Genomic DNA, 19,887 nt, shown 5'->3' on the forward strand with positions numbered 1-19,887 from the left:
TGTAAGACCTCAAAATGTCCCCTGTATTTATGAATGAATCCTGATAATGTGTGAGCAGCACTTCTGTGACAAAGTTGGAAAATCACCACTGTGGAAGAAAATGTTTTGCCCTTTATACCTAGGTTTGAATCCCACACTTTAAAAATCCATTTTACCAGTGGATAAAGCCAAAAAACAAATGTGTCAGGTCATGACAGCATGCCCCCAATGCATGCCTGCAAACTTAACTCAACTAACAGTTACCTTCCAATTTTCAAAATATATTTCTAAGCTACAACAGCAAACACCCCTCAAACTAAGGTCAAGTGTCATATTAACCTTCCAGTTTAAAATATTTCTTTCCTCCCTGCTTGGCACTGCTGCTCTCTGCTTAACATCGAGCAAATTTTGTTGGCATCTTTTTTCAGGTTTGTGTACTACCAGTAAATGCAGTAACAGGAATTGGCGGGACATCATTAGTTACCATTGCTCTACGTTTGGTATTAGACATGTCTAGTGTTAGAGGGGAAGGTGCCCAGTAAAGGATGCAGAAGTGGGGTGTTCAGGAGTCCAGGATATTTTGGACTTCTCTTAAAGCACCACAGCTGAAGGTTTCCGCAGAGGGACTATTTTGGCTCCCGGTAAAAGTCTGAGGCTTGGAGTAATTTGGTTCAGGCTGTATTCAATGCTACTGGCATCCGACACACTAGAGAACAGTGTAGGCATTATTTTAATGACCTACAGAGGTGCAAAAGAGATACCTTCAACCAGTGTTTGAATTAATTTCAAACTGCTGGCATCACACAGCTGTGTAAGTATGATAATAGAGAGTATTTGTAATACACAGAAAGCTCAATATAGGCAAGACTGAAATGCATAATGCCCTTCTGTTCTTTTCTGTCCTTTCCACAGCTAATGCTGGGGTTCCTATTGATTTGTCGACAGCTTAGGTTGTCGAATGCTAAATCATCGACACCTAAGAGTTGAACGCTTAAAATAGTGAATGGCCACAAAATTCTTTCCTCAGGAAAGAATTTGCATGGCCGTTATTGGGGATTTGCACTTTCCTCAATGTAGAGTGATCTCAGAGTTGGTATATTTAGTTGGGTGGGTGTGGGGGCAAAGCCCCCCAGTATGTTTGGGTGTGTTTGTTTATGGACGGCCACCTGAATTCTTTCCCAAAGAAAGAATTCGATGATGTGGCCATTCGCTGTTTTAAGCATCCGACGCTTAGGTGTTGATGATTTAACATTTGACAAACTAAGCTGTCGATGTTAGGATGTAGACGCTAATGCTGAAATAGAGTTCAGTAGACAGCCTCATGCTGATGGAATAGAGAGACTGAGGGAAGCAAGTGGTATCTATCTATGCAGCACAAGAGAAGTATTATTGTAGCTTTAAAAGTTAAAGTTAGATTTTTTTCTACAGTTATAGCAAATTGAGCATGCATATCCTAACTGTAAAAGCAAGTATGTATGCATTAGTCTGTAGCACAAACCAGCTTTAGTAGTTAAGTATAAGACTGCAGTCAGAGGCTGTGGGTTCAAATACCACGAGTAACAACTATACATTACTGCATTTCTTTAATAATATTACATTAAATTAAACTCTATATAAGTGTCATAAATGCCCTGCTGTTAACTGTAATCTGTATAATTGGATCAAGCATATGTGCAATATATAAGCACACTTCCAAGTATTACTTTCAGCAACCTGTAGTTATAGTGTGTAGTTGTTAGGATGTGTACTTAAATGTAATACTTAAGATAACGTAGTTGTGTAATTGTGTCAATGCATTGTATGTCAAATATGATAGTGCTAATTTTATCTCTTTCTTTCTATAATCCCAACCCGTATCTCTTTATATTTTCTGTTATGTGTCATCAAAATGTCTCCATGTCATCTGTCTGTACCAAATCAATAAATGCTATACAGCACAGCATGGTAGGCCAGCCCCAGTGGATCAGCCTGCCCCTGCTTCTCCGGCTCCAGCACCATTGCCCAACACATCTGGGATGCAACCTGGCAGCACTGCCTCTGCTACCCCTGCACTACCTGTGCCCTCAAGTAGTACTGCCCTGGCAGCTGGTGCTGTGGTACCCTCTTGGGGCACTGGCGGAGGTGGGAACTTCATCCACTGCCAGGTTGGTGCATAGGGTTGTGCACCGCACCATTGTTGTATGCCTATGCCTGATGGAGAGGTTGCTCTCCCTCGTGGTATGCAGGAGGAGAAGACGCCAAGCACTCCAGCTGCCAAAGGAGTTAGGGGACAGTGATGAAAGTCCAGTGGGTGAGGACTAGATTCTCACTGTCTCCATGTTTGATGGGCAGGAACCTGTGTTGTCCCCTCCCTCACCTCAATCATGGTGTCCCCCAACCTTTTCTGCCCCTCAGCGTCCCTGTCTCTTGTCTTTTTTGTTTGCATTCACTTCCTCATCTACCCAACTTACCTGAACCAGAAATACCTACCCAGCATTCCTCTCTTACTGAATTAAAAAAAAAGGGCACCTGTCCCAAAAATATCATCGCATACATAGCTCTCCATTTCCCTCATGTGTCTTCTTGCCACACTTGATTAGGTCCAATTGGCTGTACAACATGATTATGTTGTTGTCACCCCTCTTTCTGGAGGTCACAGTCCAAATTCAGCTAATATTCTGCACATATTTTCAGTTTTCACTGTTGAAGAAATGGATAGCTATGGCTCTTTCTTACCTCCCTCCTCCACATTTCTATATTGCTTTCCCTTTGTTCTTCCCCCTGCTTGCTCCCCATTTCACCACTTTCCTATATACCCCATTTTAACACCTATAATCTGGTCAAAAAATACAATCTCATATACCACACACTTAAGTACCAGAAAAAGCAATGGATTCCTTCGTTTTTTGGCCTCTATGTTTGCATGGAGTTTGGCATTATGCACCAATGACAAGTGATTGTGAGCAGCCCTACAATGCTGTGCTTCCCTCAACACAGTGCCACTTAAACCCACAGCGCAACATGCAGCAACACATGTACTATAAAGAATTAATGTCATTGCTTTATCACTGTTTATTTAAAAATATTACATATATCTGGATTTAAACCCAGTATCATCTGGGATCAAAAAGGAATTTGTCAATGCATTTTCACCTGCTGCAACAGAGTCAGCTAAGCAGCAGGTGGGTTTCATACACTAAATACTAACTCTCAGAAATTTAAGAACAAGCCCTGTGTTTGTGCACTACTTAACTATGTGCAGACAGGGAAAGTAATGGAAATGTGTATCTCACATATGCAAACACTTTGCCAACTGTCTCACAAATCTGCTGATTGCCACTGTGATATGCAAAGTCGCTGCTAGCATGTATTAGTTCTGTTTGCTGTCCATTTACTCTTTATGCCATGAAACTGGGAACCTATCAGTTCCACAAAAAATCACTTACCCGAAGACAAGTTCACCGAGACCACATTGATGACACAACATATCTCCGACAATGGTAAGTAGTGTGGAACGGGATGTATTCCTGTTTCTGCAATGTGGTGCAATCTCGGACTTGGTATATTTAAATAGGGGGTGTGGGGGGGTGCAGGGGGGCTTGCCCCCTGATATATACATGTTTCTTGTTGTTTTTAATTTAATTGCAGAAACGGCAATACATTCCGTTCCGCAGTACTTATACTTACCTGTGTTGGCGATGTGTTGTGTTGGCGATGTGGTCTCGGTGAACTCGTTTTCTTGTAAGTAGTTTTTCGTGGATCTGATATGGATCCCATGTAACTACATGTGGAAACATAGAAACTGAAGACCCTATTTAACAATATGCCACATATTTACAATGTCGCCATGTGTTGCCTACCCCCATGTACTGTAACCCTGGTCTTTCAGTATTTATTTATTGCCGTTGGTTTACCAGGATAGTCCATTGGGCCATAAAGAACCCATTTTCAATGGAGTCCTGGGGAGAAAAGCCAACAGAAGGTATTATTTTCTAACATTTAAATAAAACATATTAGTACAGAGAGTTATTAATACAAAACAAAAAAAAACAAGTACTCATCAATTTAGAATAATAGTTAGAATAACAGTCAAAACAAAGAAAACAATAGGTAATTAAATAAAAAATGTAACATAATGAATATTAATAATAGCTATAGAATAAATATAGAAGTAGAATATGGTATTGATTGATTAGTTATGTGGGGTGGGAACAAGAGCTGTTCACAAATATATCAAATACACTACATAAATTAACAACAAATGTTGTGTGATATGCAGTGCACATCAGTCTGATACCATGCAGAACTAGAACTGTCTTCACAGTTGAACATGCCCACACATCTGTCAACTGATCCTGGGAGCTATTGACCCATAAGCCTAACCAGCCTTATCTGCAAGGCTGTGGAAAGAATCATCATGGACCTTCTCCACAAGGACATAGGTGATCTTCAAAACTCTTGACCTGATCCAGTTTAGTTTTTTCAATGTTAGATCTTGCTTATTAAACCTAGTGAACTTCTTTGAGAATGTCACTAAAGCCCTGGATGATGGAAAATAGTACATACTGCCTATCTTGATTTATCCAAGGCCTTTGACACAATCCTCTATTCAGGTGTTTAGAGAAACTCACATCTGGGGATTGACCCATACATTACTAGATGGGTAGCCAACTGGTTCACTGACAGAACACATGCTGTCAAAGTTGGGGAGTTTGCCTCCACCTGTAGACCAGATGTTCTTCATGTTTCACTGTTGCAGTCATTACATTTGGGTAATCTGCTGACAGGTTGCCCTCAGTTGGCCTGATTAACAAAGTCTTGGGTCCTGCGTCGGTTGTTGTCCCTTCTTCCATGATGTCAGGTCGTCAGGGGTATAAAACATGCTGCCGACGCCATTACATTAGCCTATCTTGCCGCGCGGTGCCTGAACCAGAAGCAGTTCGCAAGTGCCAGTCGGCCGACTCCTGAAATTTACGTTTTTGAGTTTCAGAACCAAAGTCTTCAACTAAAAGCTAAGTACCCCAATGGGGAAACTTTTTCTTGCTCCTTACCGATGTCAGTAAAAGTTAATAATTGTATTACTTGTGGGAAGCAAATACCTCCTAAGGATGTTCATTTGTAGTGTATTCATTACCTAGGCCCTGACCATGATGTACCTTGCTGTCGGTTTTGTGCTTTATTTAATCAGCGCATTATCCATCGTCGGTACATTTTTGCTTCTAAATATTTCAGTTCTTGGTTTAATTATCCAGAAATGATGTCGGTTAGCAATCCAACTACTGGAATACTGAAAAAATGCAAAGAAAAAGACAGAGACGGGCCGTTGAGGTCCAAAACCGCCACCGACGCTTCTCTTAAGCCAGTTGCCAGTTCGCCGGTACGCAGTGAGGTGCTTTCACAGCCCCTGATATCCACTACTTCTTATTCGCAGGCCTCTACTGAGACCCATTCAGAGTCCGGTATGCCACGAGGTGCTTCACCTATGGAACCTGTGGATGTCTCTACCTTGGATGGGTCCAGAGCCACTGTGCAGGCACCGGCTTCTGAGGGTGTATTCAGGCCTACAGACTTGCATATTAAACCAACTCCACCTTCAATACTAAGGCCTTAATCTTGATCTATGTCTAAAAAACTGGTGCCCAGGCCATATGTTCAGGCCCCTATGCCTAAAAAACAAATTATCAAAATGGCTGAAGATTTATTTACTCTTATCAGGGGTAGTCAACCCCCCCCCCCCTTCTAAGAGGCCTAGGGCTGATCTTGACTATGAATCTGAACAGGACTCTGTTTCTTCTGACTCTTCTAATGACCTGGATTTGTCCATACCTACTTATGAGGACTCTGATGCAGATGATTCCTTTCCCTCTGCTTCTCCCCTGAAGAATTTTCTTTTGGGGAAACTTTGCATACCTTAAGGGAGCATTTCCACGAAAGTCAGTATTTTTCTGAATCCAAAAAGAGGCTTATGGATTTCCTTCTTCTTCCTCAGCATAGGCCTTTGGCTATACCTTCTGTACTAGACATTGTTGATGATGTGTTTTCGGAATCCACTATGGCCCCTGATTCCTTGCCTCCAGCCCCTAGTAAACCAGACAGATACTGCAGGGTTCCTGAGTCCCACAAATTCCTTTTCAAAAATCCTGTTGCGGACCCTGGCACCATTTCTCAGGGGCCCAAGGGCATTAAGGCTTCTACTGCTAAAAATCCTACCCCTTCTGATAGAGACTCCATGGCGGTGGATAGATGGGGTAAAAAGGTCTATACTTCTGCAACATTGGCAGTCAGGGCTTTAAACTGTCAATTCCATATGCTAAAATATCAACAGCATATCATGGGACTGCTTAAACAGAAAATGATGTTGATTTCTGTGTGGAAAATAAAGATTTACAGGACTTATTGCATTCAGCTGAACAAGTTGGAAAACATACTTTGAAATGTGGTTTTGATTCTTTAGAGGCATCTTGCAGGGCTGCTGTTACTGGGTCTGTGCTTAGAAGGCATGCTTGGCTTAAGGAGCAATCTCTGCCTGATCATGTTTAAGCAGAACTGTTCATAGGTTGGTGCTGGGCTATCTGCCTGAAGGCATATATTAGCCCAGCCACATTGTGCGGTATTCACAGCCCCTTTAGTAGTTTCCTAGACCCTTGTACTAGCAGCTAGTACCCTCGGCCCCTATCTAGTAGTGCTGTTGGTGTGATCCCCGGTGTGAACTTTGTTACCCATCCACTCATCAAGGTTCCTCTTGAAGAGTGATAGTGAGGGGCTCTGTCTTATGTAGATCGGGACCCTGTTCCTTAGTAAGGGAAGTCTCTGCAAAGGGAATCTATCCCTCCAGCATGTTCTATTCATTGTTGTGTTGAGGTTTATATCCCTGGAGCGTGTAGCTCGAGTAGATTTGGTTTTGCTAAGATGGAGCATGTTCAACAATTCTGGGTTGGACATGGCTCTGTACGTTAGACAGAGATCGCCTCTGAGAAAGCGGTATGCAACAGAGAACAGTCTTAGCTTTTTCAATCGTGCTGCATAGGGCAACTGTTTGAGGCCAGTAATCCTCTTGGTTAGGTACCTTTGTGGTCTCTCCAGCTGCTGGAGATGTCTAGCCAGGTACATTCCAATTGGTGCATTGTACTCAATAATGGGTCTGATGAGGGAAGAGTAGAGGGGCACCATTACATCCTTAGATCTTGATGCGAACCCTTTCATGATCAGATGGGTCACATAGAAGGATTTTCTAACCACTTTGGCAACATGGTTATCAAAAGAAAGCTGACTATCTACTTGGGTCCCTAAATCCCTTATTTCTTCTTCAGATTTCAGGGGACCTTTGCAGCAGGACCATCTGTTTGGCATTAAGGCTGAAGAAGTTCTAAAAAAGATGGAAGATAAAGCTAAATCTATGCAAACTGTGAAAGATTTCTTACAAGTACAACCTCCAAGATTTAGTAGGCACTGGCCTACTGGTCCTTTCCAGCTCCTTCCAGAGCCTCTCAAGCCAAACCCAGACACTCCAAAAGCACCAGGTTTCAGTCCCAAGGGACTTTCAGAACTAAACAATGGGTTGCTTCCACTTCCAAATCTGGAAATAATAAGACACCACCCTATGGTAAACAGTATCAATGACTTTCCTTTAAAATTACCAAGCACTTACCTCTTAGCCACCACTTTGGGGGGAAAACTGGCTCTTCATGCAAAAAACTGGCAACTTATAAACCAGGACAAATGGGTTTTAAATATAGTGTCCCAGGTATACAGATTTCATTTCCACATGTTGCCAACTCCAAGCGGGTGGCCAGACCTGCCCTTAAATCAGTGGGCAGAGACTCAGAAACAAGTACTTTCCCTCCTAAACATGGGGGCAATTCAACTAGTACCAGAAGAGGAACAGGGACAAGGTTTCTTTTCCCGGTACCCAGAAAAGACAAATCATGGCGTCCAATTCTGGACCTATCTACTCTAAACACCTTTCTGGACATTCCAAAATTCAAGATGCTGACTCTTCACCAGTTACTTCCTATGCTAGGCAAGGATGCCTGGTTGGCAACTCTAGATTTAAAAGAGGCTTACTTGCATATCCCAATCAGGGAATCTTGCAGAAGATACCTACACTTCAAAGCAGGCTGCTTGCATTATCAGTTCTCTGCACTGCTCTTTGGCTTGTCTACTGTGCCCAGGGTATTCACAAAGTGCTTGGTTCCAATAATTGCATTTTGCAGGCAAAAAAATATTCAGATATATCCATACCTGGACGATTGTCTAATTTAGGCAGAACACCAGGCCATTCTTCTAAAAAATCTGGCATTTGTAAAAAAAAGGGTTGTAACTTGTCTAGGGTACACCATAAATGAAAAGAAATCACAACTGGTACCCTCTCAAAATATTACATTCCTGAGTGCAAGCTTGAATGCAACTGCCCAGATGGCTTTCCATACACCAGAAAAGCAAATTCATTTGGTGACTGACTTCAAACAGGTGGCCACAAAAACCCTGGTAACTGCAAGACAAATACTGCAAGCCTTGAGGTTCATGGCCTCCTGCATTCTTCTAATTCCATATGCAAGACTGCATATGAGGAAACTTCAGTGGTACTTAAAAAGTTTATGGAGTCAACATTGTCACAGCCTGGAAACAATGATTCCTATCATACCTTGCCTGCGCCTAGAGTTCCTATGGTGGACAGAGGCCTGCCACCAAAACAAGGGACTGCCATTCACACCACCCCCTGCTGCCCAAACCCTAACTACAGATGCATCAGACTATGCATGGGGGGTTCATCTGGCAAGGAAGTGCATTCCGGGCAAATGGAGCCCAAATCAAATGCACCTTCTTATCAATCAAAAAGAAATGCTAGCTGTACAGAATGCTCTGACAGCCTTCAAGGACTACCTTTATCCAGGACAACTAATGATAAAGACGGACAACACCACGGTTATGTGGTACATAAACAAGCAGGAGAGTACACATTCCTACCCCCTCTGCAGACTAGCCATGGCATTGTGGAACACGGCCTTGAGCTACCAAGTACAACTACAAGCACAATTCCTGCCAGGAAAGATGAATATTCTGGCAGACGAACTAAGCAGAAATCTCATGGACCCACACGAATGGGAACTGGAACCACGGATTTTCAACATGTTGACACACAAATGGGGGAGCCCAAACATAGATATTTTTGCCCCACCCCAGAACTACCAGTTGGACCAGATTTGCACAAGAACTCCTTACAAAAAAGCCTGGAAAGTTGACGCTCTGTCCTTCAGCTGGAAAAACCGATCAGTCTATGCCTTTCCTCCTCTGCCTCTGCTCTCCAAAGTTCTACTAAAAGTCAAACAGGACAAACCAAAAATGATTTTGATTGCTCCAGACTGGCCTCGCCAACACTGGTACCCAATCCTGCACAGTGTGTCACAAATTTCTCCATGGCACCTGCCTCAGACACCTTCCTTACTGTCTCAGTAGGAGAACCAAATTCTGCACCCTCAGCTCCAAACATTGAATCTTGTAGCTTGGCTAATCATTTAAATTCACCCTTAGCATCCCTCAGCAAACCTGTGATGGATGTCATTTTGGAGAGGAGAAGACCTAGTACTAGAAAATCTTATGCTGACAAATGGAAAAGATTCTGTGCCTGGAATCAATCTCAAGGTATGAGCACAGCAATGCCCAATTTACCTCAGATTTTGCAATACTTAACTGAGATGCTTCACAAGGGCCTGTCTTTTTCTTCCATAAAAATCCATGCCTCAGCCATCTCTGCTCATTACAACACAGAACCCCCCCCCTTCTCTCATCTTCTGCTAAAGCAATATCTCAGAGGGGCCAAAAACTTGAGACCACCCAGGAGAGCTCCAACCCCTGCCTGGGACCTTAACTTTGTATTGGAGAAACTCACTCTACCTCCTTTCAAGCCAGCTGCTACTGCAGAGTTAAAATTTCTTTCATGGAAAACAGCCTTCCTTTTAGAAATCACTACAGCTAGAAGGATATCTGAATTACAGACCCTTATGGCAGTGCAGCCTTTCATCATCTTTCATGCGGACATGGTGTCACTCAGGTCCAATCCATCCTTCATGCCCAAGGTGGTATCCAGTGTGGCTCTTAATCAGTCCATTCATTTGCCAACTTTCTTTCCCAATCCACAGAACAAGGGGGAGTGGATTCTGCATTCATTGGATGTACACAGACAACTTAGATTCTACTTGGACAGAACTAAATCTCAAAGAAAATCTGAACAATTGCTGGTAGCATTTGCTGCAGGGACAGAGGGGAAGGCTATTTTAAAACAAACCATTTCTAAATGGATAAGCCATTGTATTTATTTGTGCTATAAGCACCATGGAAAACCTATCCCCCAGGGGATCAGATCTAATTTCACCAGGGCTGCATCTACTTCTAAAGCCTTTCTCAGAGGTGTTCCTACCAGGGATATTCTAGAAGATGCTACCTGGAGTTCAATTCATACTTTCACCAAGCATTATCACCTACCAATTTTCTCTAAATCCAGAGCTGGCTTTGCCACTGCTGTTTTGCAGGGCCTTATAGCTGATCCTAATGCTGTATAAATCCATCCTCCCAACCATAGTTTTGGGAATCTACCCAAATATAATGACTGCAACAGTGAAACATGAAGAACATAGTACAGCTGTGTACACTTACCATAAATGTAAATGTTCGAGTGTATTCACTGTTGCAGTCCTGGTTACCCTCCCTCCAGCCCCCTGTTTTTCTCTTACTATACCTCTACTTTGTTTTACTATGCTTAAAAGCCTTTTTGGTGTATTTACTTTTGTTTGGAGTTATATGTGTTTTTAATTACTTATATATATATTTTGCTCCACCTTTGGGGGGGCACCTGACATCTGGGGCAAGAAAAACTGATGTAATGGCATCAGCTGCATGTTTTATACCCCTGACGACCTGATGTCATGGAAGAAGGGACAGCAAATGACGCAGGACCCAAGACTTTGTTAATCAGGCCGACTGAGGGCAACCTGCCAGCAGATTACCCAAATGTAATGACTGCAACAATGAATACACTCGAACATCTACATTTATGGTAAGTGTACACAACTGTACTTTACCAATGGAGTACCATAAGGATCTGTGCTGGGCCCTCTACTGTTTGGAAACTATTTCTCTGAAGTCCAGGTGAAGCCAGATGGCCTGTGGCTTAACAAGTTTGTAGATGACTGTAAACTGGGCACAATCATAGTGAGTCCCCCAATGATGTTAACATATTACAGAAAGGGCTGACACAGACAAATGATAGGTGCCAAATGCATGGACTGAAACTTAACACAAAAAATGCCTCATTGTACCCTTTGGCAAAGAAGTAGACACTGCTAATTGTGATGTACATAGCACCCCTCTAAGCTCAAACTCAGTGGTGTGAGACTTGAGAACACAGGTTGATAGCAATCTAAACTTTGATCACCATGTGTTCATAGTGGGAAGAAAAGCATTTGACGTTGCACACCTTATAAATAAGACCATCGCATCCAAGACCAGGGAGGTAATAGCTCTACCATAGTCTACCCTTATCAGACCACTAATTGAGTACAATGCTCCCTTCTGTATGCACCTCACCAGACACCTGCAGCAAGTGGAGAGACCACAAAGGTTTCTGATCAAGAGATTCCAAGCACTCCAAAAGATGACATACATGGAAAGACTGAAAGCCCTGTCACTGTATTCAGTTTCACACAGGCTGCTGAGGGGTGACCTGTGCCTGGCATACAGAACAGTCTCATACCCTGCCTTAATGGAAATGCTGGACATCTGCAAATCAAATGGGACAAGATTTAATTGCTCCAGGGCTCTCAACTTAACCTGTGACATAAGCATAACATGTTAGAGAGACAGATATATCTCCCAGTGACTGCTACTCCTCTGGAATAGGCTCCCACTGCCTGTAAAGCAGAGCTCCTCAATGACCCTTTTCATGTGCAACCTTGACCACTGGATGGGTGATCATAAATTCACCCCAGTGGTGGCACTTATGTCCCTCATGAAAAGTGTCAGTCAGTACTGATCACAAAGTTGCTCTGCTAACAACCATCTAACCATGGTCAGTAAGAGTATGTTTTACATGGCTAGGCTTGTAAAGGCCCTAAGGCCATTAGCCTAGTAACCTTCTATGAACCTATGTAGGCCTCCCAACATCTTCTCTCCTACATCCACTGCTGATGTCTTCCACTAAAAGTTGTTCTGCAGCCTTGTAAAAGTCAGAATTGTGCCATGGCATTTGTGTAAAGTTGTGAGCTCTTTAGTCTGTATACTTAGGGGGTTCTGTTCTCACTGCAGTCAACTGTGTGTGTGTGTGTGTGTGTTTATGCACTTGCCTAATGTTATAGGTGGCCTTTTACACCAACATGTGGAAAACTTTATATTCTCACCAGGCACTGCAGATGTCATCATCTATAAAGTGTTGTCTGAGACACTCCAGTCAGAATTTAGCTGTAGCGCTTGCCTTAAATAGAGTTCTGTAGTCTGTGCACTTAGATAGGTAAGGGTTCTGTTCTCACTGCATTTAACTTGTGTGTGTGTGTGTGTGTGTGTGTGTGTGTGTGTGTGTGTGTGTGCATTCGTGCGTGTGTGTGCTTGTGTGTGTGTGTGTGTGTGTGTGTGCGTGCGCGCGCGTGTGTGTGTGTGTGGTCACATTACAGAGAAACATTTACACCAGCAAGTGAAACACGGTTATTACCATATTCTCCTCACCAGACACTGCTGTTGTCATCAGCTGTATCTGATTTGTGGATGTGCACTATTCCCACTAGGGCAGAGTCAGAGACTGGCCTAGAGTCCAGGCAGAAGTCACCTCATCCTATATGATACAGATTACAGTGACATGGCTTTCAGACTATCAACATACATCATGGCATAGTTTATAGGCTTGGTGAGAAACCTCTGTGGTCTCTCCAGCTGCTGCGTGTGTCTGGTGAGGTATATGCAAAAGAGAGTATTATACTCTATATTAGTGTTCTGATGAGGTTTGAGTACAGTGCTGTTATACAATCCTACAATGTGAATATGATGGTATGACTTATGATGTGCACTTGATGGTCTAAGTTCAGAGTGCTATGTATGTGTGTTCCCAGTGCTTGCATCACTGGGTTTCAGCAAAGTGGGACTGTTGTCAATGATGTAATTCACAGGGAATTCAACTTTGCAGAAGGACAAAATAAAGACACAGTTTTGCTTTTTTTTGTAGACCATGTGGCTTTGTCACGAATCATTTGTCTATGTTAGCCCCTCCTGTAGTATGTTGTCATCTTTGGTGGGCTCATTGATTGCATCCATGTATGTATGAATCAGCATACAAGGTAAGCCAAAGGCCAAATACTTTAGCCTGAACTGTCCAGAAATAGATCCCAAACAGTGAAGAGCCAAGCACATATCCCTGGGGTATGGCAATGGTGACAGCTCTACTGGTACAGGTTGATTCACCAACTTTCTCAGTATGTGTTCTGTCAGTGAGCCAATTGGTTACCCATCTAGTGATGCAAGGGGTTATCCCCTGCTGGGAGAGTTTCTTAATGATACCTGTGTGGGGGATTGTATCCATACCCTAGGCCAGATCAGAATTGGGAGCATGCACTGTCTTACCTTCATCCAGGCCTATCACACAGAATCAGTGAGCTGTGACAGCATCACAGATCGCCTGTAGCATGACTCAGCACATACACCTTCCTGACACGGTTGAATATACACGTCAACACACCCTCCACACAGACTATGTTCCTGTAGAAGGGTGTACATTAAGATGCATCCATCTGAGTTGGGTGGGGACAGCACCTGATGCATGCATGTATAGACACATCTTGCTCCTCATCTGTGAGGTAGACAAACATGTCATCATGGACCTTTTCTGAATGGACACTGGTAATATCCCAGCTGTGTGTAACAGACCCATGTCAGTTGTTAATGCTGCATCATGTCTGTTGCATCTGTTAGATGTCCTCAAAGAGGTCATCGAGGGCAGGCGTGATAACAACACTATCATCCTTTTGAACTTGACAAGCCCAAGTCTTTTGACACAAATTCGCAGTGAGGTATTTCCTCAGCACTGTCAGATGTGGCCATAAACACCTATATCATCAAGTGGGGAGACCACTGCATCACATACATGACAGCTAAATATGTTGAAATGTGTGAAGTGACCTATATCTCAGATCCAGTGATCAGGTATGTACATCAGGGCTGTCTTCTAGGCCCTTTCTTGTCCATTATTTCAGTCACAGACATCACGTATGACATACAAATCCTGTGTCCAAACAGCCGTCTGAAGGACTACAGATTGTAGGCAATCATTGTCTCCCACTGTGATATTTGTGTAACACACACCAAAGATTGCTGCCTCAGCTATGATAACACCTGAAATGAAACAAAAACATGGGGGAATTTTTTACGTCAGGAAAACAAACACACAACCCAAGCATAATATAGACATCACACCCTATAATCAGACCAGTAGGTATGTGACCTGTGTATTAGGATAAGATGGTATGTGGAAGGACCACCAGCATGGTGCCACAGTCCTGACTACTCCCTTGTATGTGACATAACTACTGAGTATGTGAAGAATATCCCATCACAGGCCATATACCTCCATAGTTCACAGCCTTCATCACACCAATAACTGAATACAGTGCACCCTTCTTCATGTACCTCCCTACACAACTTACAGTGAAGTATAACTGAAGTGTACCATCTTTGCCACAGTGACCTGTCACACATCTTATTGGCCATACCTAGGTATTATTTTTGAGGCATAAACATTTCTGTCTGATGATGCGAAACCCCCATCAAGCACCAGATGCTTGTGTGATACCTGTTCCAGTGATGCACACAGTACATACATAGCTGTGTGACAACATTAATGGCATGGGTAACATTCATGACAGTGTGGATTGTGCCATATGTATGCCATGCACACCAGTCAGCCAGCCTGTATTGATCATGATGTCACATACAGGTATAGCAGTGTCCCTCCTACCACCTCCAGCAGATGTTACAGTGTCAGGACAGTATGTGTGATTACCCTCATAGAGTGAAGACATGTCATGATAGTTATATAAGTGTGTTTGTACAGAACCATCTCTGATCACTCTAAGTCACGTATATGTTTTGTCAGAGACGTGGTATTATTCTGATAGTGTCTATGATTGTACATACTTGTTTTCCTGTTGTCCATGAGCCTTTACCTGTATTCCACTTGCTGGAGACCTCTGTTGAGATTACACTCATTTTCAGACAAGTCAGTTTGCGCAGCTTCACAATATGCAGTTGTATGCAACATCCTTGATGGATGTCCTCTGCATTGTTCATGTCAGGATGCTTATCTCACACAGACATCTTTCCCATTGTTATGTCACCTTGTGTGACAGTCACATAATACACATTTTCACTGTGCAGTCCATACTATACCATGTTGATATGTGATTGGTGTTCCTCCTACAACTGTCTTCCATTGACAAGTCCTCACCTGCTGTACATTAAGTTGTTTCACCTGTCCTTTTCCCCTGTGTTCATTCCTACAATTAATCTATGTGCCTATTTAATACACACACTTCCCTGAGTGTTTATTTTACATGCCAGTTCATGTACCCTTACAGATCATTTACACAACTTCAGTACAGAATGCCTGGAATATAATTTCACAGTACTCTTCACTGTATACACTGCTCTGTACTGTGTTTGGGCCATATATATAACTGTATGTTAAGTCCTGATAGTCACTGTAGCATTCCACACAATCATGCTAACCTGCTGTGCTCTGAAGTAAACAGGTTTGCTATCTGTGTTGCTTTACATGGTTTCCTGGCTGACAACACTGTTTCCAGCCACAAAACAGCACTTATTGACATTTAAATGCAGTGTGCAGCATGAATATGTAATTAGCGCTGCTGCTCACCTCACATCACTAAGCACACATGTAAACTCTGTGTAGGCTTTGCCCGATGCCTACATGGAGTTTACTGAATCCCAAGGCATATGAATGCAGCGAAAAACTACAGGGTTACATTAGGTTGATTATTTTCAAAAAAATATGATTTGCTGTAGTTATGATCAACCACGTGGAGTGGCCAAAGATGATGTAATTAAACAAAACCCAGTAACATTTAGTTGTGTTTCATTTTCTGGTACTCTGCTTCTGTCTGTTAAAAAAATAACAGCAGGTATCATGACTGCTGTCTCATCAGTTACTAATGCATGCGTTTGACTTCGCAAGAATATAGTAGCAAAGAAAATTATTTTTTATGAGTGATTTTTTTAAGTCTTTTATTACAGAATAAGTAACCATATACAGCATGTTGTTTGCATTCATGAGATCAGAAGGTCTGATTCCCGTCATGGGAAGTATTTGTATTTTGTGTGGTGTACTGCTTGTTCCTAATATGGGTATTTAGATGTATGTGTTTTGCATATGTGTATGTGAGACTGGATGTTTATGTATGTAAATGTATATTCTTTGTATTTAAATAATATTTATTAGTTGCTTTAAATGTTCACAGGTTGCACAAATTGACTTACATAACCAGTAACTGTGCTTAGCTTGTTCTGCCTTTCCTTATCTTCTAGGCAGCATTATGTGCCGTGCACATCGTCCGGAAAGTCCCAGAACTGATAGAAATGTTCATTCCAGCATGCAAGCGGCTCCTTTCAGAGAAGCAACATGGTAATGGAAATATGCTTTGGTTTCAATCAGCAGAGCACTCTTAATAGTTTTAATACAAGCACACTCCACATACTGAAATTCAGAGTAATCAGTTTCACATGAACTACAGTAGTAAGCTTTCATTTTGCATGAAGTGCCAGAGATGTAAAGTTCTTTTTAATGTTCATGTCAATAAATTATTTTTTTTTTCAGTGTGCATAGCTGGCTTATTTGAACTGCTTTCTTAACCTAAACTGATAAACCCATTATTTTCATGGTAACATGATATTTCAGTTAAAAAATATTAAATTATATTTTTGTATTCAACAGTATATTTTGCAGATTTAGAGTAAAGAGAAAATGCTTAAGATGAAGCATTTAGATACAAAGGGTAATTAATGTATGGAGCTTTTATAGCAGTCCTTTATTTCATTTTTCTTAGTGATACAATGATGGCAAGGTTACTGTGAACCACTTTGGTGTACCATGTGTCTTTTTGATGACACACGATTCCCCCAGTCAGGTTGCACTTTTATAGGCCCAGATGCATTGCTTCTAGAGTACTGAGCCAGCTTAAGTAAAAGTTGGTAGAGCATGTGATATCACTTTATAGTACATCACTGAAGTCAGCTGAGGTGACGAGGCTGTAATGCAGCATATTTGTTCTTATTCCATGTGAAGTGAATAGGAAGCCTTCAAGGACATGCAGGCTATATAGATGAATCTCAGCAGATGGTCATGTAATACAAGCAGTGGTGCTACTTAGAGTGAAAGTACAGTGGGAATATCCAATATGCAGATCATGTCAGACTGGGTATTGATTTAGAGTGGTTGGATATTGGTAACCTGTGTAGATTCTAGAAATCTGCAATCAGAATAATATAGTAAATCCTTAGTTAGTACTGAAGAACATTTGTTTCTTGTCAGGTGAATTTTTTTGACCAAGCCCAAGGGTTGACATGGGTGCAGCTTGTGCCCTTATTTTTGCGAACCTTGTTTTGTTATTGGGAAGCTAAGTTTGTTTTTAATTCTCCTTTTTAAAATTATTTGAAGCTCTTTTAATATATGCATGTGTCTGATAAGTAGTACTAAATGTGCCCTAGCAGATCCACTCGATGAACTGTTCAACCTGAGCCTAGCAACATGTTCCTGTCCATAGAGGACAATCCATCATGGACCCTGGAATTGTAGGTACATTTTACAAATTCATGGAACATATTATAACTTACCTGATAGTCTTTGACATTAAAGATTTCATCAGGCTACACCCACAACAGTTTGGCTTTGTGAAGGATTGATTCTGTGTATTGAATCTGGTGAACTTATTTGAAAAGATAACACACGCATAAATGATGATCACTCTGTCCACCTGGCTACCTAGATCCAGCCAAAGCCTTTGACAACATGCTCCATGCTAGCATAATACATAAACTAAATGCACTGCAAATTGACCTCTATGTAGTAAGATGAATAGCCAGTGGGTTAAAAGATTGAATCCACATGGTGAGTGTGAAAGGTGCAGTATCAGAAAGAAAGAAAGAAGGGAACCAATGGTGTTCCAAAAGGCTCATTCCTGGCTGGGAGTAATGGTCATTTTCCCCATGATGCTTAAGCTCTGTAGCTAGAACACATACCTAGTGTACTGAAAATGGGCTCAAGTTAAATTCTAAAAGGTGCAACATTGTCACGTTTGGTAGACAACCCTTCCACCCTGCATGCGGCATAGAAGCTACTCCCACTTCAAAACAGGAGCGTAGTAAGAGACCTAGTAACATGGGTTGATAATTCCTTCTTTCATCATCATGCAAAGGCAGTGGCCCTGAAATCCTTACACTTTAGTACATTAATCACCAAAAGAGTATCATCTAGATCAAAGCAGGTAAGCATCCCATTATATTCAGATTAATATCAGGTCAGTCATAGAATACAATGCCTACTTTGGGATATACCTCACTAGACATATTAGACAATTAGAAGGACCACGGAGGTTCCTAACTAAGAAGATCTAAGGCTTAAAAACCTTAAGCTACTAGAAAAGACCTGTGGCACTGCCCCTTTATTCATTGTCATATAGACTCCTCTGAGGGGATCTATGTCTTGCCTTCCGAGTGATTAGGGACCAAGTGATCCTGCATCTCTTGCATCTTCAAATCAAACAGTTCCACTAATACCAGAACCAGTAACCCAAATCTGCATTAGCAAATAAACAAGGCAATATGGTTCATTACTCAGCACCTACCCAACCTCTGGAGTAAACTTCTACCCCCCCCCCCATAAATCAAACAATGTGATCATCTTTCAAATGGAACCTTGACAATTGGTTGGATGTTCATCAGTTCATCTTGGGCTTGAGTGGCTTAGTCCTGTCTGAGAGGGAAGGTTTAGTCTAGGGTGGGAAATCGCAAGCTGTAATCTTGTAAAATTTGTAAGCTGAGATCTCCGTTGCTTATTTTAAAGCTGTCTCGCTATGTTAAACTCATTTAACATAGCGAGACAGGTTTAAAAAAAAAAGCAACGGAGATCGCAAGATCTCCGTTGCTTTTTACACACTGTGTCGCTATGTTAAAGGAGTTTAACATAGCGAGACAGCTTTAAAAAAAGCAACGGAGATCTCCGTTGCTTTTTTTAAATCTGTGTCGCTATGTTAAACTCTTTTAACATAGCGACAGTGTTTTATACTAACGGAAAAAGTCCGGGCGACCGGACCTTTTTCCGTTAGTATATTGAGGGATTTACAACGGGCACGCTGGTTGGGCTGGCCAATCAGCTTGCACGTTTTAGAGTAGGCATTGTATAATATTAATTAGAATACTGCTGATAGACTGAACAAACCTGTACTGTATCTGTGAGTTATTTCATGTGATGCAGTATTGAGACTTCTTGCATTTACTATTTGTTCTTTCAGCTGGAAACTCAGAAATTTAAAGTAAAACAATTTTCTTACCATTTACTGCACTGTTTGCTATCATTTCCGTGTTTTCACCTCTTAAAATAAAAGGTACCTTTATTTGAAAGCTGTGGTACTGAAGAGTTTAATTTTGCTCTGTGTATGGTGCTGAGATGAACAGGTGTTCTGGTGGGACAATACAATTCCAAAGCATAAGATAGTTGGAGGAAAAATAATCCCTCTCCAACTAACTGGTAAATGATAAGGACAAATGTTAAAGAGTTTGTTTGGTCTGATGTGATTAAACTTGTGAGCTGCACAAGTCTTGTGAAACATTGTTTGAAATTGTGATACTTAGTGAAATAAATTAACAGCCTAGAAAGGGAAA

At 41.8% G+C, this 19,887-nt stretch overlaps 1 protein-coding gene across 1 annotated transcript in view; it reads left to right on the forward strand.

Moving 5' to 3' along the window:
• LOC122790635 (AP-1 complex subunit gamma-1-like) overlaps positions 1-19,887 on the forward strand; it is a 700,858-nt gene that overhangs the window by 350,052 nt on the left and 330,919 nt on the right. Inside the window, exon 5 of the mRNA XM_044058159.1 lies at positions 16,537-16,633. Within this exon, the coding sequence (XP_043914094.1) occupies positions 16,537-16,633 (97 nt within the window). The remainder of the gene's footprint in view (positions 1-16,536; positions 16,634-19,887) is intronic.

The sequence above is a fragment of the Protopterus annectens genome, chromosome 16.part0 (assembly GCF_019279795.1).
Source record: "Protopterus annectens isolate FY-2018-M chromosome 16.part0, PAN1.0, whole genome shotgun sequence".
Taxonomy (NCBI): domain Eukaryota; kingdom Metazoa; phylum Chordata; order Ceratodontiformes; family Protopteridae; genus Protopterus; species Protopterus annectens.